At 34.4% G+C, this 23,184-nt stretch overlaps 1 protein-coding gene across 3 annotated transcripts; it reads right to left on the bottom strand.

Moving 5' to 3' along the window:
• Nucleotides 1–529: 529 nt before the first annotated feature.
• LOC109791463 (RNA-binding (RRM/RBD/RNP motifs) family protein) lies at nt 530–2,991 on the bottom strand. Of its 3 annotated transcripts, XM_083074872.1 has the most exons (7): nt 2,938–2,958; nt 2,346–2,610; nt 2,112–2,244; nt 1,756–1,873; nt 1,620–1,656; nt 1,284–1,530; nt 530–1,207 (listed from the first exon to the last, which is right to left on the bottom strand). In XM_083074872.1, the coding sequence occupies exons 2-7, from the start codon at nt 2,532–2,534 to the stop codon at nt 1,107–1,109; spliced, it is 825 nt and encodes a 274-aa protein (XP_082930998.1). In that variant the 5' UTR covers nt 2,535–2,610; nt 2,938–2,958; the 3' UTR covers nt 530–1,106. The 3 variants fall into 3 exon arrangements, with proteins under 3 accessions (XP_082930998.1, XP_020206348.1, XP_082930999.1); XM_020350759.3 differs by having other exon boundaries at nt 2,346–2,991; XM_083074873.1 differs by lacking the exon at nt 2,938–2,958 and having other exon boundaries at nt 2,332–2,489.
• Nucleotides 2,992–23,184: the final 20,193 nt, after the last annotated feature.

Here is a 23,184-nt window from a genome sequence, read left to right as displayed (position 1 = left end):
CAAATGATTTTTTTTACCATATCAATAATTCCAAATTACGTTCACCAAAATATAAGGCAAACTAACCAATAAGAATTGTAACCTCCAAAACCTATTCAGTTTTCTAATAAATTTCGAGATCTGAAACCTTCGTCTACGTCAATAGTTTTTCAATAATGAATTAAATTCAATAGAATCCTGTGATGGCCTTCACCCACAAAAGTGATATATGGAAGCATCAATGCAGTCATCTAAGGCAATTTTGGCAACATCACACTATATAGAAAGAAAGAAAGAAGAAATTTCAACCATGAACTAAAATTCAAAATTGGTCAACAAATTAATGCGATACCAATCACCCCATCCACAAATTAATAATATACTTAAAAAAGTATTCGAAAGGTACCAACAACTATTGACACCACATATGAGAGTTCCCTTGGATTCCATATACGTTTGCAGTTGTACACAGAGTAAAAGACACTTAATTGATGCAAAAGAAGAATAATCTTTATCTAAAACAAAAAGAATGTAACGTGACAGCGAAAGATAATGGTAAAAACATGATTATATGTGAAAAAGATAGAAACAAATAGACGTTATGTTTTCTTTTGGACAAATCCTATCGTGAAAAAAAAAAAATCAATCAACACAAGCTAGCCTATTGAGCTATCCAAGCTCAATTTGTCATCCTATTTGACCAGCCAATCAAGGGTACAAAAGTTATAAAATGATCTTTTGAACCCATCTACAATGTATATATATATAAACAAAGGACTATGTCATTGGATGCTCCCATCACCCAAGACATGATAACCTTTGGTTGAAATTGAATTACTCTAAAAGGTAGAATCCAAAGCTCAAATAGTTAGGATTCTACCCCAATGCTGAATACATGAATGAATATGATCTTCCCCTACTTCAACAACCTACTTGATTAACAAAAAAAAATAATATATAAACCCTATTTTCCTAAAACAAACATGTATGATGATGATGACTTTTGAGTTTTGTCATGATGAAAAATGAGAATTGGGTTAAGGTAAGCTTTATCTAACATATCTCATATATTTTGAACTCAGCTTTCGATGTGTTAGCCTTGCAAGTTCTTTATGCTTTGAAGCTGCTCAAGAGGGTTGTGAACTACCAACAACTGTTGCTGTTGTTGCCACACTTGTTGATGATGTTGGTGCAGTTATGGTTGTGGTTGTGGTTGCAATTCCTGTTACTGAAAGTGCCACATTCTAATCATCAATACCAAATTTAAAACAAGAAATAATAACCTCTTGCATTAGACTTATCACCTGCACTAGTAGTTGGCACTGCCATTGAAGAGGGATATGACAATATCCCAGTGGAGCCATAATGCTGAGGCAAAAGTGGAAACTGTGCCATTTGGGGGTATTGAACCCCAAAACCATGACCCTGAATGCTCTGTGCATATTGGCCATAAAAGGGGTAGATATTATGGATCAACCCTACTGCCCCAGAACCTCCACTAGATGGGTAGTAAGCAGAAAATTGCTGAACTCCATACACATTATAATAGCTCTGCAATAGTTTACACACAGGATGGTACCATAATAATGCAAGAAAATAAAGTAGTTGCTTGTAAAAACTTTATTACATTAAACACTTACCGTAGGATACAAGGTGTCTTGTGAATATCCAGAATATCTGTCAGTATAGATAGAATGGACATAAGAGAAAAGCACACAAAATGGAAAAATAAAATTAACATAAAAATGATCATATCCTCATAACACTTTAAGTTACCCGTAAGCTGAATAAGGAAATGTGTGTTGCCTAGGGGGTTGATGGAAAAATGTAGATGAAGAACCATGATAAGCAGGTGATGCCACTAGTCCAGGTGGAGGCCTGAACCGTCCTGCACCTACAATTTGAGTTTGCATTTAAATCCCTTTTTCTCTCACTACACAATTAGTTTTGTTTTGCATTTACTAAATAATCAACCAGTACCACTAAAGGTGGTAGCTTCTTGCCTAGGATGAGTTAAATCTAACTAAATCATAACACAAGTCCAAGATCATGCAAGTAAAAGAACACCTGATAATATCTTAGTTTATTAAAATAAAAATAAAAAGGATAAAGGAGAATGTAAGGGATGAGACCATGGTGAAAAGTTGGTGGTCGGTTCTTGTTTGCACCAAGAGAAGCAAGATTGCAGTTTGCCCTCCTACCATCAATAACTGGAGATGGATTCTGACATGCTCTCATGGCTGCCTCAGGATCCTTAAATGTGACCTTGGAAAACAACAAAACATGGACTCGTTATTCAAGATCATGCAAGTACAACGACAAATGGAATAAAGAAGCAAATATAAACCATACCAAGATGGACTTACAAAGCCATAACCCTTGGATCTCCCAGTGTTCTTATCTGTGATGACAACAGCCTCTAAGATCTCTCCAAACTGCTCAAAATACCTCGTCATTGTGTCCCTCTGAGTCTCCCAAGCTAGCCCTCCAACAAAGATTTTGGTAAACGTTGTGTCATTATATCGGTCCATCTGAGACTGTCTTTGTTGAGACATTTAAGAAAATATCAACCAAAGTATCTATCTCCCAACAGAAGCGAGCAAAGCAACCCCAAAAATCCCAAATGCAAAACTAAAAAACAAAACACAAAATCCAAAGACAATATGAGAGAGTGAAGGGGGGAAAAGGAAACGGTTAATAATAAAGGCTGGAAAAGAAGCTGTTTGCTCTTCTAAAAACCCATCAATGAAAACACTCGTGCACTCATGATTCTGTTCATGCTAGTCCTTCTTACTTTAAGGAATGGTTTTGTTTGTTTTTTTTTTCCTTCTATCTAAGGCTATAATTGCTACTTTTCTACATTCACAACAACAACAAACTCCTAAGATTCCACAACACTTCACAACAGAAAGAACATGATTACTTCGAAGGAGTGAAACTAAAAAGAAACCCTCTTACAAGAAAACATTTATATGCCAAGAAACTTGTTGGGGGGGGGGGGGGGTGTGGAGAAGAAGAGAGAGTATAAAAATAATAATAATAAATAATAAATAATAAAAATAAGGAGACAAAAAAGCTGCTAGTGGGTGCCCACAACACTAGTAGGGTCCATAGGTTGTCTCCAATGAAATGTCAAAGACCAAAAGACCAACCTTTCTCGTTGTAACCCACTTTCTCTTCTTCTATATCTATACCAAACACAATAATATATTATTATTATTATTATTATAATACACTTGTGGTGAGGTGGATGGAGTTAAGCCATTGTGATCTCTATTCCACCTCATATTCATTTCCAAATTCATTGGCTCCAACCTGTCCTCCAAATCCATGACATTGTTCTGCACCATTCAACGTCCAATCTAATTAACCTTGGAATCTCAGAAATTAAAAATAAAACAAAGTGAACTTGTTGGCACAAAGCCTGAGATTAATTGGTAGTGTTTGTCTTGCTTGATGGATGCTTAATTGATAGTAATTTCTCTGCCGCAAATGTTGCCATCTGAATAAAAAACAATCTCTCTTGTCACAATCTTGTGTTGGAGATTTGAAAGCCCTTTTCACACGGAGGTTCCAGTGTCGAAATGCAAGGTAAAAGTAGAACAACGCGTTTGTTTTTACAGCTATATTGTTATGATATAAAGTGGTAGAGAGTGTGGAGTCTAAAGAGTAAAAGGTACACGCAACTCCATTATTCACTGTGGTTTTGGAAAGAAAAACAGAAAGAAAAGAGAGGAGCATGGAATATTCTTGTTATGGTTTCAGGTTCCTATTTTTCTCTGAATCTGAATGAGGTGTGTTTTGAGCCTTTAATTTTTAACTTGGCAACCGGTATGTTTTGGAATCGAACCTCACTTTCTGTTTTGACAGTTACAATGGATTTATGTTTGTGAAACTGAAAGGGAAATGAGGTGTTATTGTTGGTTCAAATCAAAGGGATGAGATACTGAAACGTCGTACTTGTAAATGTTGGGGCAGTGGCAGCGTGCGACAACTCAGAAACTCCGAAGCTAAGCTAAGGAATGAAAGAGAAACCAAAACCAAAGTGTCTTCTCTGTCTGCAAATTTAATGACACAGACGGAGATAACGAGGATCAACAAAATAAATCAATTTTACTTATGTAATAATTACATTATAAATACTTTCTCTATTTTCTATTATAAAAAAATATTTTTTTTAAATATAAATAAATTTTAATTATTTTTATCTTATTTAATAATATTTTTTTAAAAAATATCTTTTTAATATATAATTTTTCAACGACACTATTTATTTTAACATTTATAATAAAGATGATTTAAAAAATATATTTTAAGATTAATAAAATTTAATATAGATAACTAATTCTTTTAATATGTATAAAATTAATTTCTTTTACTTATAATAAAAAAATAGATAGAGTAATTATTATGATTACTTTACATTACAACATTGAAAAACTAATTTTAAAAATATAAAGTGAAGTGTTATAATTTAGATTTAAACAATTATATAATTAATTATACTAATTTTTATAATTTGTCATAAGAGTCATATTTTACAATATTTGATATTAATTCATTTTATTTTCACACACAAAAAAATAACACTTTAAAGAGAAAATGTTGAGGGGCCTTGAGTCCAAACTATATTTGAAAATCAAGTTGAAGAAGCTGAGCATATATATCTGAAATTCAAATGGTTTCATTGGTTCACGCACAATCACATGGTGGGATCAAAAAGGTCAAAGAACACATTGTGTGGTTGATGGACCAAAGAACCCTCCACTTAGACTCGATGCATGCTGCAACACCATGTGCATAGAGATAGAGTACTTCACTTTTATGTCACTCCTTCAACAAATAGTTATTGTCCTAAATTTCTTACTCTAACCGTCCTATATTCTAATGGAACCATCACTTATTATTTTGATTTTGACCATTTTGTTTCTTTACCTCCCCTCGGGAAACTAGCAAGAGAACATGCAAAGTGCATCGTATTATTAAAGCCGTAGTGTGTGGGTGCACTGCAGAATTCTAAACTAAACTACGAAGTCATAATAAAAACAACCTTTTAAAGGAAAATATTAAGGTTATTATTTCTACTTAAATTTAAACATACCTTTACAATGGTGGCTAAGGATCCTCTGATTTTCTTTCTCTTGTGTCCACACGGTGGAATACTTTCAAAAGACTTCAATACTCAACTAAAAAACAATCTTACTGAAATAATGAGAATTAGGTTTAAACATACTCCCTTCCCTTTATATAGATGTGTATGAATAGTCGTTATTATTCTATCATATCTTTTGTAAATATATGTTGTTAATAAGATAATTAATTCAAAAAGGAATTAAGATTGTTACCTCAATTAAATAAGAGATAAAATTGATATTCAATTAAATAAAGATTTTAGTAAATATAAATTATCCATTGTAATTCTTCATTTTCAAAGATTTGGTGCTTATTTATCAGTTTTATATTAAAGATAAGATATTGATTAGTATAATTATCCATAATATTAGGTGTGTTAAGATATTACTCCCTCTATTCCTTTTTATCTATGGGATTTTTAGTAAAATTTTTGTTTCTATTTACTCATCATTTTTAAATTCTAAGACAATATTAATTATTACATCATAAATTATACCTTTATATTTCATCAAATTTTTAGTTAATTTACATATGACAAATGATATACATATATTGTGAAGCAAAAATGAAAGAGAGTATAATTGTAACGATTCGATAGACCCTTACACTTTAAAAATTTAAGCAATGGAAAACATAAATCGAATTATCTAGGATTTATCGTACAAATAGTTCCTGGATATATATGTAGCAGTATATAGACATATATATAAAAACTTATCAATTGAAAACATGAATATAAATCCCTAAGTGAGAGTATAACTGAAAACTATACATATATTCACACGCGCGCACGCGCACACACACACACACACACACACACACACACACACACACACATATATATATATATATATATATATATGACTCAAAACATAACTTAGGTTGTCAGTCAAGCAACCATTATTTACAAGCTACATCAAAATAGTCCAAACAACACCGTTATCTCTAGTCTAGCCCTTAAAAACTCGTTCGTCCTTTAGCTTATTCCTATCTTATTTTCATAACAAGTATGATCATTACAGTCTAACAATAAGAAAAATGTACGGATAAGCTTAAAGACAACAAGATAACATTCAATAGAATAATGTACAACTATATCATCACCCCATCATATCAACACCACAACTTATAACATCATCTCATCATAAAAATGGTTCAATGCTCAACTTAGTCACACATTCAGCACATCATATTTTAGGAACAACACAAAACCTAACACATTCAACACAACTCTCAACTTAACATCATTCAACATATCAACATAGTATGTAAACAAAACAACTTATCAACAACACAATCATATATCAACTAAAAAACATAATACAACTTGATACACCATTATGCATATCAACTAAAAGATCTCTTAAAATATAGGTAAGTAGTCTAAGTGGTTTGATCTTACCGAACTAACTTAACAATGCAATCTTTTTTTACTTATTAAATCAACAACAAATTTAGATATCAAATCTACAACACAACATGATTTCTTAGATTTTGTCACTCAAGCTAACAAAGTCTAGTATTTCTGCAAAGATAAATCAACTTGACATGTGAGTTTATCAAAATGTTAGCATGTATAACTAAGCATATATGGAATTAGCTTCTCAAAATATTGTACCCCTTCTACTATTTAGTTAGGAATTTTGACCCTTAATCTTGTACCTTACTTGATTGGTTGCTTCTAAATTAGTATGGCTTGACCTTGCCCTCATATGGTATCAAACCCTAGACTCCACCTTAAGAGAAAACTCTACTACACATCTTACCATCATACAACTCTACTATAATTCAACTTTCATTCATAGTTAACTTACAACTTGAACATCATTATACATCATCTCCGATGAATGCATAATGAACTAGGATCATACAACAACATAAATCATGTGAGTAATTCAATATACTTAACACATGCTCAACACTTGGTCAAATAAACAAGTTTTCATTTAGTAAACCACTCTCGACACCATTCTCCTAAAGTTTGACGTCATTAAGGCAAAAAGTCTCTAATGTGGATGAGACAAATAGTCCTTGTGTCAATCACACCTAATGTAGCTACATCTACGCCTGACCTCGTCTAGGAAGAGAGTCTCTGCATAACTCACGCTTGACACTAAAAAATCTATGTTTGACGTCATCTATGCAAAGAGCCATTGACTTGACCAATCTCGACACCACTCATCTTGGGCCTGATATCACCAAGTTAGAGAGTTTCAAGGTCAATCACATCCGATGCCCTTTAACTCACGTCCGACTTGACCAAGTTAGGAAACTCTCCTCTAACTCAAGTTTGACACTACCAATCTCACTCTTAACATCATTGAAGTAAAGAGCCCTTGCCTTCCATCACACCCAACGCCATGAAGCTACACCCAATGCAATAATTCTTGTACTTGGTCGAATCATGATTTGACTCAATCCACCTTAAAATCAATCCAAAACCAACATGCAGTGCATAACAACACAAGTATACACTTCAAATCACTCAAATTCAACACCAAAATAAACATGCAACATCAATCTCTCTAAATCATCATTTTGTTTCGAAAATGTTCAAATGAACCAAAACACAAAATAAGCAACTCTCAATCTTGAATTCAATCAAAATAGCCATTAAGAGATTCATCCAGACAAAAAAACAACATAATTAACTTAACAAACATCAATTATAAGCTTCTCTTACCTTTGATCACCAGAAAGAGGTAGAAGATGGAAGAAAATTCGAGAACGAGTTCCCATACAACAATTTCTTACTCCGATTCTCAACTCAAGAAGCTTTGAATCTAGACACAATTTCTCAATCTAATTCTAGGGAAGGATCTATAACGCTCTTGTAGAATCAAGAGAAGAAGAAGAAGAAACAAAAGAAAAAGAAGAGGAAGAAATTCTCTCTAGCTCTAGAGCTTCTCTCTCTAAGTTCTCTATAAGTTTCTTAAGGAAATGAACTTATCAAGTTCAAGTATTAAGAAAACCTTGGGAGTGTATTGGTTTAGGATTTCGTAGGATTTTAAAAGACTTTTTTTTAGTAAAAAAGTCCATTGGTATTCAATCATAATTTTATCTCACTTAAAAACAATCCAGTGGTATTCAATCTGGATTTTCAAGATTTTCTAAAGAGTCCATTAAAATTCATTGGTATTCATTTGAGATTTTTTACAACTTAAAAACAATCCATTAGTATTCAAAAATATAAGGATTTTAAAGGATTGTTGTGTGAGACGAATTTTGAAGGACTTTCTAGTGTTATCTATAAATACCAAATTCACAAAATAATCCCATCCAAACCCATTGGATTTTGAAGGATTGTTTGAAGTGACTTTTCAAGTGTTTCAAGAATTTTCAAGTGAGTTTTTCATCTTTTTTTTCTATGCTCATGTCTTCTCCATTTTTTCTCTGCTAATAGTACTACATTATTGTTCATTGCTCATATATAATATTGTAGTATTGTTCCCATCCCATTCCCCTATTTTGTGAAACTTTGATATGTAAATAATAGTGTCGTTGACTTGCTCTATTTTTCTGTTCGTTCTCTTTAATTGACTTGCTTTATTTTATTCTATGTAGTTGAATTTGTTCCTTTATATAACACAAAAAAAAAATGCTTGAAATTTCAACTTTTAAGTGATAATTTTTTTATAACACACGTTAAGAAAAGGAAAAAGGTGAAAGATGAAATTGATATCATAATCTCTACAATATATATATATATATATATATATATATATATATATATATATATATATATATATATATATATATATAAGATGAATTTGAGTTAGGGTTTCTGTGAGTAAAATGAGATAAAATGGATCTTTTATTTTTTAGTTGGGGGAAGAATCCTCTCAGCTTAAAAATTGCGATCTCTCTCCTTCTCTTGAGTTTGTTACTCTTATCCTTCCTCCTTTTATGACTCAACAATTATTTTATTTTTTTAATATAAATTTTTCTTTTTATTTTATATTGTGATATTAGGATTTTTTTTATATTTTAAAAAAGAAAATTAACATAAGACATTGCAGTATCTAATTTTTTAGGATTTAGGATTTATACCTTCATTAGCTTATTTTTTTAAAAAAGGAAATATTGTTAAAATATTTGTTAGAATAATTTACATTTATAAATATCATTAAAAATAATCATATAATATATAACTAAAATAATATTTTTTGGTGGATTGTGGATTTCCTAATCGACGCCAATTTTTAACTCCATTTCAAGGTGTAAGATATCATCTACAAGATTTTGCAAGTCAGGGTAATGACCTTGAAAATGAGAAAGAATTGTTCAATCTTTGTCATGCATCTTTAAGGAATGTGATCGAAAGAATATTTGGTATTTTTAAATCATGTTTCACAATTTTTAAGTCAGCATCTCCATTTTTATTTAAGACACAAGTAGAACTTATGTTAGTATGTGCAGTACTACATAACTTTCTACGTAAAGAATGTCGTTTTAATGAATTTCCAATTGATGCGGTGGATGAACCTTCATCTTCAACGTTACCGGTTAATGAAGATCATACTTTTGAGCCTATTATTCAAACCCAGGAGCAAGAGCGAGAAGACGCTAATGCTTGGAAGACTAGTATAACTATGAATATGTGGGTGAATGCTATTTAAGAGAATAGGATATTATGAAAAATTATTGTTATTATTATTTATCTAAACATTATTATTTTTTTATTATTTTTTCTTTGACTCTTTTTAAATTTGAATGTATGAATTTTTTTTTTAAATCTTATCAAATGTCAAAAATATACGAAAATTCTATAAAATCTCACAGAATCCATTAAAATCCTGATTTAAAAGTCTTGTAGAATACATTAAAATCCTGATTTTAAGTCTTGTAGAATCCTGTAAAATCTTAAAAATCATGAAAATCCTGCAAAGTCTTTTAAAATTCACAGGATTTTTTTTACTAAAAAAATCCTTTAAAATCCTAATCCAATACACTCCCCTTATATACATTTTTCTTAACTTGGTCAATTTTGACCTCAACTCAAAATAAGTCCTAATAAACTAAATTCATAAGAATTTCTTAGTCCTTAAAATTTTATAACAATTAAACAAATAAACATATAATCAATAAAATCAACAATTATTAGTAAAATTCACATTGTTACAATAATAAAAAAGATTAAAATTATTATATAAAAAAATAAAAAAAATTTATTACATTTTTTTTATGTTACTGTAAAATAACTTTAAATGACTATTATAAAAGAATAGACTTGTTATTAAACTTGAGTATGTCAAGTTGTATTTTTTAAGCGGCACAAAAGTTCACAAGCTCTAAGTTTAAGATATTTTTATACGACCAAGCTTAATTTTGATTATGATTATGAAGTATTTGAGGTTTAGACCGGATATTGACCTTCTGATATTAAACACGGAATTGGCAGTACAATTATATTTACTTTTGAATTTTATCATCCGATATGATTGACTTTAGGATCAATGAACACTACTTAAATCGTTATATGGTTATGGATCCTAAATGTTTAGGTAGTTAATTCATTGTGCTGTTATTTGTTTAGACCTCAATTGGGCCAATTAAATTTGAGTTAGAACATGTATAATTCTTGATGAGGACAAGCGAAGCGATAATCCTTTCAATTATTATTATTATTATTTTTTATATATTTTTAGATAATATATATGTGTTGCTTATTTATCTTAAAAGAATGTATTGTATGGTTTAGGAAAAAAAAATCAATTGATTAAATTAGTTTTAATTTTAGTACAGAAATTTATCTAATTTTAAGTAATAAAAAGGTGAATTTGAATTGGATTTCAATTGAATCAAGAAAAGAGAACCAAGTTTCCATATTGATAGAAGGGGTTATGATAATTAAAAGTAAGAAGGAATGAGGTAATAATAGAGATACCATTGTTGATATTTGTTGATTTCCTTCTTATTTCTATATAAATCACATTATTGACTTGTATAAAACTATCATCCACCGAGTTCTTATTTCATTTTTTCATTTCTTGTTTCTCTCAATTCTCTATATTTATGAAAGATTTGTGTTTGGGAAAGTGTGGGGTTTTGTGATTGAGCATTTGAGCTATCCAAGCTTTGGGACAGTGTTGTTCATCTAGTATGGCTTATTTTCTTAACTCTTGTATGCTTCTTGGTATAAAAACACACACACATATAAGCATGGCAACGGGGCGGGGTGGGGGCGGGTTTTACGTTTCCCGCCTCCGCTCTCGCAAATTTAAACCGTTCCTGCCTCCGTCCTCGATACCTGCTGGGATAAAATCTGGGTCCCCATCCCCACCCCTGGTGGGTTCGGGTTTCCCCGCCACGTCCCCGTCCCCGCTCTTATTTTTTTTATTTTTTATTTTTAAATAAATATGAATAATTTTTAGAAAAATAAAAGAAAAGTAAAATAATATAAATTTTTACATATAAATATTTCTAATTTTAGTTTATATATATATAAATAATTTTTTTAATTATATTATTAAGCGAGGCGGGGGCGGAGGCGGGTATGGGGGCGGGAACGGGATGAGTATTAACATCCCCACCCCCGCCCCTGATTTTATCAATCGGGGAAAACCCGCACCCGATAAACACGAGTTTTTCCCATCCAAATCGGGGCGGGATCGGATGGGTACCCACGGGGGCGAGTTAGATTGCCATGCCTACACACACACAATATATATATATATATATATATATATATGTATATATATATATATATATATATATATCACTACTAGAAAAGTTTCATTTTCTTGCGAATTTTCTTACAAAAAAATATTCGCAGAAATTTTTTGTGAATTTTTTTGTGAATTTTCCTGCAAAAAAATATTCGCAAAATTTTTTTGCGAATTTATTTACAAAAAATAATTTACAGATATTTCTTACAAATTTTGCTACAATTTTAATAATCATAGAAATTTTTTTCCATGGTAAAAATTTGCAAAAAATATTGTAAGAATTTTATTTTGTTTCTTGCAGATTTTCTTGCAAAAATAAATTCGCAAGTAATGTTTACTAAATGGTAGAAAACTTTTGCAGGTATATTTTCCTGCGAATTTTCCTACAAATTTTAATCCGCAGGAAAAATAAAAAAAATATTTAAATTTATAAGTTTAATATTTTAAAAAAACTTTAAGTCCCACGTCGATTGAAAATAAAGCAATTAAAGAGTATATAAGTTGGGGCAACACTTACCTTACAAGTTGATTTGTATGGTTGAGCGTTAGGTTTATAATGTATAATCTTATAATTTAAAAGATTATGTATCACATGTTGGAGACATGGAAACAAATGTTTAGGATGAATTCATTGTGAGCATTTGAAAGTTGAAAAATTATTGATAGAATTTATAGTAATTTTTTTAATATTTTTTATAAAAAATATTCCTGCAAAATTTCTTACGAAAAAATTCACAGGAAACTTTCCTGCGAAATTTTTTTTGCAGGAAACTTTCCTGCAAATTTTTTTCGCAAGAAATTTTGCAAGAAAATTTCCTGCGAATTTTAAAATTCGTAAAAATATATTATCCACGAAGGTATTACCTACAGATAAAATTTCGCAGAAAAATTTGCAGGAACAACGTTTCTTATGAATTTTTATGAAAAATTCGCAGGAAAAATCGCATGTAATAAGAGAAATTCTAGTAGTATATATATATTAATAAGTACACTTTTTTTAATTCTAAAATGTTCTTATTTTTTTTATTTTTTTTCTCTTTCCTTTTCAGTTTTCACATGTTCTCGTTTGTCTTCTCCCCATTCTCCAATTATTTTAGTTGGTAGTTTTAATTATTTTGATTTTCACATTACTCTCTTTTTGTTCTCTTTCAATTTTTACACGCACCTAAGCCACAATACTAGTGTGTGATGCTGTTGTAAGTACATGCGACTTCCTCAATAATGTCAAAGGTACCGAGACATACCCATATTTTTTCTTCCAACACTTCCTCTTCTTTTACACTTTCAAAAACTTCAAGATTAAATTTAGTGTTGTAGAAATTTTTTTATGAAATATTAATTTTAGTATTCCAAAAAAAAAATTTAAAATAGTAAAATTAATGTTTTTGGAAGGTACTTTTTGAAATTTTAAAATTAATTTCCCATCAAATAATTTTTGAAAGTGTGTTGTTTTATATAATTTCAAATTATTTTTTACTAAATAGTAAAATTAATTTTTCGAAAAGTATTTTATGAAATACTAAATCTAATGTTGTGCTTTCTAAAGGTATAAAAGGGAAGAAAGTACTCAATTAAAAAAAAATGTGGTTGACTCGACTCTTTTGACACTGTCGAGAAAGTTACACACACTTATATGAGAAAACTGAAAGAGAGGAGAAAGAGGGTAATAATGTGAAGGGAATGAGGGAAGAGAATAATGTAAAAATCAAAAGAATTAAAAATGTCAACTCAAATAAGTGAAGAATAAAGGAAAAGAAAGAGGTGTATGTAAAAACTGAAAAAGAGAGAAGAAAATGTGCAAAAAGAAGAAAAATGTTTATTGATTGTTGGAAGTGGAAGATTAAAAACTTAGAAAATAAAAAAATTAAGAAAATTAAAAAAAAAAAAAAAAAAAGGAGGTGTAATTTATATAAAAAAAGATGCATATATCATGACGCCACTTGAATTTGTCCAAAATGATTGTTTTTTTTTTAACTAAACAGGCCTAGTGACCCATCGGGCTTCTAGGTCATTGCACCCTGCGCTCACTTTAAAGGTAATTACCTCTTTTTTCTTTTTCTTTTTTTACCATCTTTTATATTAATTACAGTCATTACCTTTTGATTGTTCTTACAAAATCATCCATGTATAATTTTTTGAAAAGATCTAAAATTAGTTCTAAAAACTTCGGAAGAATATTTAATTTTCTTTAATTTTTATTTCCAAAATTAAATTTTTGAAAGAAAGTTTAATACCTTCGAGAATTAAAATTTTGAAAGAAAAACAAAACTAAAACTATTCATCTTAATTAAACATGAATAATAATATTATAAGGACAATTGAAAGAAAAAAAAAGTATGGCACAATTAAAAAACTAAAGTAATTAGTACCTTGGGATACTATATAATTTTAACTCAAAATAATTTTACAAAATATTTTTTCTGACTGATAAAAAATAATTAATTTAACAAAAACAAATATACAGACACACCCAGATATACTACAAATCATGTAACTAAATTGGTTACTTTTTTTAAGTACAAATTTGGTAACAAAATTTAAATTTAAGATTTTATCAATTCTTATAATTTAATATGAATCTTTATCTTGTATTAGAGTGTTTTTAAAGTTTTTTTTTACAAGACAATTTTTAAGAATTTTTTTACTTTTTATCAAATTTTATTTTTATTTACATAATTATTTAGGAATTAAATTTTAATATTTTAAAATAAATTATTAATAAATAAATTATTATGTTACAATATAAATTATTTATTATAAATCTAAAATATAATTCATATATTTAAAAATATCTATTTATACAAATTTTATTTATGATTTCTGTGAGACCCTCTTCTTTCCTTTTCTTCCCTCAACTCACTCTTAACTCTCTTTCACTCTTATACTCACTCTTTTTCTTTCCTTGCTTGCCTTGGTCCCCTTTCTTCTCTGGATTCTTGGGTGTGAAGGTGCTGATTCTTAGAGTTTGGACTTGCTAAGGTGTGGACGTTCCTTTTCTTCTCATCCCCGTTTAAGCTCTTCTCCATCTTCTTCTCCGTTTCTCTTTCCCAGAAGCTCAGATTCTCGCACTTAGGTAAGGGAAGCTAGGATTTTCTTGCCGGTTGTTTGTTTTAGTGAGCTAGAAACTCACATGATGGCTGATTGTTGCGGATTGATGGATGAAATTGATGAAAATGGAGTTTTGGGGTTTTCGGGGTTTTGGGTGAAATTTGGGGATATTTCCTTGTTCGTGATTGCATGTGTAAAAAGATGGTGTTTTTGAGCTGTTTGGTGAAAATGTAGCATTTTGGCTGGTTTGCATGTGCTTGAAATGTTGATTTTGGCAGATTTTGGGCAAGATTTTCGAACTTGGGGAGTTGCTGCTGAGTATCACGCCCGACGTAGTTCTTCGCGTCGGGCACGTGACCACTAGAGGGCTCCATTTGGGCAAGCCCGCCGGGCACAAAGATGTGTGCATCAGGCAAGCTTGAGAATGTGAGCCTCTGATGGCCCACGCCGGGCGTGGTGAGACTGCACTGGGCGCGATATTAGTGTGTGGCATGTTTTTGGGATCTCTCGTGTGGCGCCAGGCGTGACCATGTCTCACTGGGCGTGGAGACTCCTTGGGAGTCTCTGCTAACGGTGGCGCCAGGCGCAATTGATATTGAGTCGGGCGTGAGACCTTCGGGAAGTCTCTGCTTACCTTGCGCCGAGCGCGGGTTTGCACTGCGGGCGTGTGAGACCTTTTGAGGTCTTTACCTCCTAGCACGCCAGGCGCAATGGGAATTGTGCCGGGCGCATTTGAATCCTGATGCTCTCCAGTTGTGCCACGCCGGGTGCAACCATGAGTGCGCCGGGCGCAGATGAGATGTTGATTTATAAGCTGATATGTGTTGAAAAATGTTGGAATTGCTGATAGATGTTGTTATATGCTTAGCTGAGCTGTAAATGTAAAATATTGTTGTGCTGTTTGACACCCTTCTACCCCAACATTAATACACAATAAATGTAAACAATTTTTTTTTCTTTTTGAGTAAATAAAATCTTTCGTAGTTGACAAATGTCTCAAATATCACAAGGTAGAAGATTCACATTCATAACTCATAAATCATCACTCCAATATAGAAATTATAAAAGAAAAGAAGTTAAGATTTTCAATACAATTTAGTGAAAAACAAGAAATCATATATATATACAAATAATAATAAAGGAAATATAAATTAACTCCAGTAAAGGTGGCAGTGCCTCCTGGTTAGGGATTAATTTATAACTTCCAAATCATGTATAAAAATATAACAAAGATGCACATTTGGGTCTTTTTATAAAAAACGTTTAAATTACAATTCTTAACATACATTTTCCTTGGATTATAAACTTTATCTACGTTATCTCTTCGTTAGAAATTATAAAAGAAGAGAAACTAAAGTTATTAAAACAATAACATATTAAACTAAGCTAGCTATGCTCCGATGTCACATCCTATTAGAGCATGCCCAAATGAAGCCTTAAGCCTCATTAACCACATCCTCATGATGCTGATCGCCTGCAACATAATTTAAACACATACAAAAGCAACAAGGGAGTGAGAAACATCTCACTCAGTTTCAGGTGCAGAAATAAAGGTTAGATAGCACCCACACACACACACAACAAATATAAGTCACATGTAAACAATACACATACATCATTAATATCACATATACACTCATTTATCATGCAATGATATCATTGACTCGACTCATAAATGCATGCATGTGGCGCCATACAGAAGTTTCACATATCATCACTAGTGACCCTAAGGTACACCTGGTTACATCACTGGTGACCCTAAGGTACACCTTGTTAGCATGTTACATCGTTGGTGACCCTAAGGTACACCTTGTTAGCATGTTACATCGTGGGTGACCATAAGGTACACCTTATTAGCATGTTACATCGTAGGTGACCATAAGGTACACCTTATTAGCATGTTACATTGTGGGTATGCGGCCTCAGCGGCACACCTGGAGTAATATATGCATATGGTGCATGTTTATTACAAAATTTTATTTAGTACATCATGTCATTATTTTTCATATCCTTATAATCCCAGCTTGTCTCAATAGTTCATTCTTAGGTCTCACGTCATTTGTCCATATTTCACATGGTCATGTCATAAATACTCCTCATAAGGTCCGCATAGGTATCCATAGAGAACATTATCATTCATATTAAAACTTATTTATTTTAGCATTAATTCCATATTCATTTATTACTTCCAACAAAGAACAAAGTAGAGCAAACAGAAAATAAAACAGAACAACAGCAAGGGATTGAGGTTACATAATCATTTATTATTTCCAACAAGGAACAGAGGAGAGCAAACAAAAAATAAAACATAACAACGACAAGGGATTGGGGTTACATAATCATTTATTATTTTCAACAAGGAACAGAGCAGAGCAAATAGAAAATAAAACAGAACAACGGCAAGGGATTGGGGGCCAATCCGACAAACAAACTATCCAACAATTATCCCCACACCCCCGAGCGAGGTTTCTCACTCCCCCCCTTACCTGGATAAGCGAAGCTGAAACTTGGGCAAGACCTCCTCCTCTGGAACGCCCAGTTTCTAACAAAACTTTTTAAGCATTTTTTTAAAATCTTGGAACGGCTCGTTTCCCTTTGGGAACGGCCCGTTCTGGTAAAACAAAAATAGGTCTTTTTACAATTTTGGAACGGCCAGTTCCACTTTTGGAACGGCCCGTTCTGATACCTCAAAAACAGTTTGTCTTCATTGTTTGGAACGGCCGTTCCACTTTTTGGAACAGCCCGTTCTGGGGCTAAAACAGAATTTTATATAAAATTTTCATAAATAATTTAAATTATTAAAAACCTTTACAATATTCTATAAAACTCTTTAACTAACTAAAATAACTATAAGAAAAATAATCTTCATAAATATAAAAATAAATAATAATTAACATTATATTAGTAGAAAATTCGGGGTGTTACATGCTGACTAGTTGATAATGTTGAATTATGATGTTGAGCTGTAGTTGATGTATATTGTTTTGCTGTAAGTTGTTTAGTTGTGTTGTATGTTGTTATTGTTGTATGCTGATTTGTTGTGTTGTGCTGTGCTGCATGCTGATATGAGCTATTGTAGGCCGTAAGGCTGAGCTGTTGTAGGCCGTAAGGTTGAGTTGTTGTAGGAGATCTCCGAGCTGACATGCATGACGATGCATTGTGTGTTTGTCGCCACCGGCCTGAAACGGGCTTTCGGCATTCGCGAAGGATGGTTGGACTCGTTTATTTGTTTAAAAATAGTGGATTGCTAGAATGACTTATTCTCAAACTGAGACCTCGTCAAACGAGCAATTTTATTAAAAGGCTCACTAATCCATATTAATCCCAAGCGGGACCCTCCATGGATTAGAGGTTTTCATAAAAGGAGGGTTCGTGGAGTCGCCACCAATGTTTTACTCAAAACATTGGAAAAAGGGATAAGGCAATTGATTTAAAAATCAACTTTGGCCACTACAACCAGAGTTGGGTAAGGGAGTCGGTTACGCGTGGGGAAGGTGTTAGCACCCCACAGCGCCCCTTTCGGGTTCCCTATGACAGATTATTTTCTAAAATAACAGCGTAAAATTACTAAATTACCCCTATTTATTCTAAACAATTATAAATTGACTATCTACATGATGACATTTTAAATATGCACACAGAAAGCAGTAAAAGGAAGGATTGAAAGGAAACCTCTTGAAGCGTGCTTTTATATATTGCAAAGAACTGGGAAGCGTTTTGGCGTTCCCTCGCTCTACAAGCCCGCTCCTCGCTTTCCTAGAACAAAATTTTAACTAAGGGAATCAAAAGGATTTCCCCTCGACTAGGTTCGATCCTCAAGCAAAATGGCTCGGGGCTCAAGAACTTCGTCGGATCGACTCCCAGAGAGATTTCTAGGGCAGAACACTGCTCAAAAACCCCAGAATACTCAAGGAGGGAGTCAAAATTCAGTGAAAAAGTGTGGAATGACGTCCAATTGACGTCATATTTATAGGGAATAGGCGCAGTACGGCCTACAGGGCCAATACGGCCGTATTGAAATTTTTGAACTTCAATACGGTCGTATTGGGGTTCAATACGGTCGTATTGAAAGTCAGAAATTTCAATACGCCCGTATTGAGTTCGCAGCGGTCGTATTGAAGTGTCAATACGGTCGTACTGACTTCAGTATGGCCGTATTGAAGCTTCAATACGGCCGTATTGAGTTCAGTACGGCCGTATTGGGCTTTTTCCCTCCACTTCTTTATTTTAAACTATTCTAAGACCTCTGGACCTACAGAGAACCCTCCTAGGGCCTTCGAGGAGTCCTTCTGGCTGATTATCCTTCAGTCTTCGAGAGTCTTCAAGCTTTATTTCTGACCCGGACAATTTTAGGGGTCTACAGCTGCCCCCCCTTTACTTAGTCGGACGGCCTCTTGGTGTATCGGCTGACAAGTAAAGGAGTTGACCCAATTGTCCGGGTATTGTGCCGACCTTCTGACTTGTAGCGTCTTCCGGTGGGAAAATGTTGAGTAGCCTCTCCAGGTGGGTGCATACCTCGGCGCTTCTGACATCCTCGGTAGCTGAGTTTACCTTCTCCAAGGCCAACTTCACTCGACGCCCGAGCCGGAAGTTGGACATCAACGCGCCTCTGATGACGCTGATGGTTGAGTACCGCCTCTCTAGGCTTAGCTTCACTCTTTGTTCGAGCCGGAAACCAAGCACCTTTGCGACGACGGTGAGCAGTGTGAGTTTTGCCTCTCCAGGCCTTGCTTTGCTTGTTGCCCAAGCTGGAAGCTGTGAGTACCGTCTATCCAGGCTTAACTTCACTCTTTGTTCGAGCCGGAAGCTAAGTACCCTTGTGACAACGGTAAGCAGTGTGAGTTTTGCCTCTCCAGGCCTTGCTTTGCTTGTTGCCCAAGCTGGAAGCTGTAAGTACCGTCTCTCCAGGCTTAACTTCACTCTTTGTTCGAGCCGGAAGCTAAGTACCCTTATGACAACGGTAAGCGGTGAGTACCCCTTTTCCAGAGATAGCTTCGCTCATTGTCCGAGCCGGAAGCTGCATACCTCCGTGTTTGTGACGACGGGGGTAGCGTGAATATCTCCTTTCCAGGGATTCGTGATGATTTTGTCTCCACAGTCCACGATGCTGCTTCGACGGTTGTTTTTTGATTTTGTGCCACTAAGGGCTGGATAACGCAGGGATCCGTCTAGGGGATGTGCAGTTACTCATAGGTTCTTGTGTCCCAACTTTCCATTGCGTAGTTGGTTCCCATTGGGGAATTTCTGATTCCTTTGGGTGCAGACACAAAGATGCTCTTTCTGATGTGAGCGGTGCCTTATGATTGGCTGACGTCCTTTCGACGTTGGTGGAGTATCCCGGTTATCCTTGTTCGGGTGTCTCTTTTGGTTTTTGATTTTGCTGCCTCCGTGTAGGCTGTTATCCACTGGGGGATTTTGTCGTTGATTTTGATTAGCCTCTTCTGTTAGGCGTATCAGCTTGACGTTCAATGATTGGCTGAGAGCCAGATTCCACTTGGGGAATGATTATTGATTTTTTTTATTTTTTCCTCCTTCTGCAGGGATGCCTCTTGAGTAGGCGACTGGGGATTTGGGGATCTCATGTATCCCAGAGTATTATTTAGGAAGCCTCTACAGGCTTAGCCTCACTCAACACTCGAGTTGGAGAGCTATCTTCACTGAGGAAGTCTAAGTCCTTTGACTTGGATATTCTGCTTGGGTGATCGTGCTTCCATTGGGAATGTCGTCGATCTTGCTTTGATAGCTCTTGTTGGATATTGGCTTCATGAGCTGAGGTTCCCTTTGGGGAGTATTATTTCTGCGAGCCTCTCCAGGCTCAGTTATTTTGAGAGTATTCTTTCGGCAAGCCTCTCCAGGCTCAATTATTCTGTATGATGCTGCTGATTTTCTGAATCTTTGTATTTTGCTTGCTGTTGTCATACACAAGCAATTTTCTATTTTTCTATTTTATGCAGTTGCCTCATGATAAGGTCTTTGAATGTGCAACTCATGTGTGTGATGCACAAATGTAATACAATTTTTATTTTTGTTCATTTATTTAGAAAAGTGAGTGGCTCTCCCTATCCTCTTCTTCTTGGAGGACTTTCTGTCATTGACGCGAGGGAGTATTTTTGTGAGCCTTTATGCAGGAGATTATGGATTTTACAGGAACCCCTCCAATTTTCTTTTATTGACCGATTATTAAGAGTTTCGTACAATTTTTAGAAACATCAATTTTAAAGGCATAATCACAAGGTCAAGAAAGAAAAGAAACAAATGGATATTTTATTGATATTCACAAATGTTCATACAGAAAGATTTACAAAAGGAATTTCTGAAGAATGGCTGGCCAAGGTAGGCTATACATTTTTGGCTTAAACAATTATATCTGTAATTGTCGCTTTTCTCGTTCCCCTAATCGTTTTGGGTGAGATGCCTGAGCCAGGAGTGTAGATACTGCAAGACGCTTGCTTCTAGAAGATTATCACTTGAACCGCCTTTCGGTTTTCGGTTCAAGTGATCGTTGCTTGCTTTGTTTTTATATCTTATTCTTTTGCCCCTAATTTTTGCCTAGGACATGTCCTAGCGGGGATAATTTTGCCTTTGTTTTGCCTAGTACCCTTGTACTGGCGGGCTTTTTGTCTTGCCCTAACTTTTGCCTAGGATGCCCTTTTTGGGTTTTCATCCTAGCGGGCTGATGCAAGCAACGTCTTCAAGCATAATACTTCTTTACCACGTCAGCGTTGACTGGGTATCGAAGTTCTTCTCCGTCCATGTCTGTGAGAATCAATGCTCCCCCGGAGAAAGCTCGCTTCACCACATATGGTCCTTCGTAATTTGGGGCCCACTTTCCGATTTTGTCCTTTTGAGCTGGTAGCAATTTCTTCATCACCAGCTCTCCCTCATGGTAGATCCGAGGATGGACTTTTTTGTCGAAAGCCTTTTTGATCTTCCTTTGGTAGGCTTGACCATGGCATATGGCGTTCAGTCGTTTTTCTTCGATAAGGTTCAATTGGTTGTATCGACTTTGAACCCATTCTGCCTCGGAAAGTTTTGCTTCCATGATTACTCTCAGAGAAGGTATCTCGACTTCAACCGGCAGAACTGCCTCCATTCCATAAACAAGGGAGAATGGAGTAGCTCCTGTGGATGTACGTACTGAAGTCCTATAACCATGGAGAGCGAAGGGTAGCATCTCATGCCAGTCTTTGAATGAGACAACCATCTTTTGTACTATCTTCTTGATATTCTTATTGGCTGCCTCGACTGCCCCATTCATCTTTGGTCGATATGGGGAAGAGTTATGGTGCTGAATTTTGAACTCTTTGCACAATTCTTCCACCATCTTATTGTTCAAATTGGATCCATTATCAGTGATGATCTTATCGGGAATACCGTATCTGCATATGATGTTCTTCCTTATGAAGGATGTTACCACCTTTCGGGTCACATGAGCATACGATGCCGCTTCTACCCATTTAGTGAAATAGTCAATGGCCACAAGGATGAACCTATGTCCATTGGATGCCTTTGGCTCGATGGGTCCAATAACATCCATGCCCCACATTGCGAATGGCCATGGTGAAGCCAAAACATTGAGTGGCGTTGGTGGGACATGAATGTTGTCGGCATATGCTTGACACTTGTGGCATTTCCGGACGTATTGGTAACAATCCCTTTCAATGGTCGACCAATAATATCCTGCTCTAAGGATTTTCTTAGCCATTGCAGGCCCGGGAATATGGGTACCAAAAACCCCCTCATGTATTTCTTTGATCACGTTTTGAGCTTCGACTCGGTCTATACATCTCAACAAGACCGAGTCATAATTCTTTTTGTAGAGGGTTTCCCCAATCAACAGAAATCCCATGGCCCTTCTTCGGATATGCTTTTTATCATTATCACTAGCCATATCAGGATATTCCCCTTTTGACAGATATTGTTTGATGTCATGGAACCATGGATGATCGTCAACAGCTTCATCTATCAGTAGGCAGAACGCTTGCTTATCGTGCCGCCGGATATTGATGATGGGCATTTCATGCTCCTTATCCAATGCGAACATCGATGATAGTGTAGCAAGGGCGTCAGCAAACTGATTCTCCTCCCTTGGAATGTATTCAAAGATGACACTTTGGAAAAATTGTGTCAAATCTTTGATATGCTCAACATATGGTATCAGTTTAGGATTTCGGACTTCCCAGTCACCTCGCAGTTGGTGAATGACTAAAGCCGAATCTCCAAATACTTTGAGCTTTAGGATACCATTGTTGATTGCTGCTTGGATTCCTAACGCGCAAGCCTCGTATTCGGCCATGTTATTTGTACAGTCAAAGTTGAGTCTTGCCGTTAAGGGGATATGCTTTCCTTGCGGGGA

Source organism: Cajanus cajan, chromosome 5 (assembly GCF_000230855.2).
Source record: "Cajanus cajan strain Asha chromosome 5, NIPB_CcT2T_4, whole genome shotgun sequence".
Taxonomy (NCBI): domain Eukaryota; kingdom Viridiplantae; phylum Streptophyta; class Magnoliopsida; order Fabales; family Fabaceae; genus Cajanus; species Cajanus cajan.
Note: the sequence above shows the minus strand (reverse complement) of the source record. Positions and strands in the feature narration are given on the sequence as shown.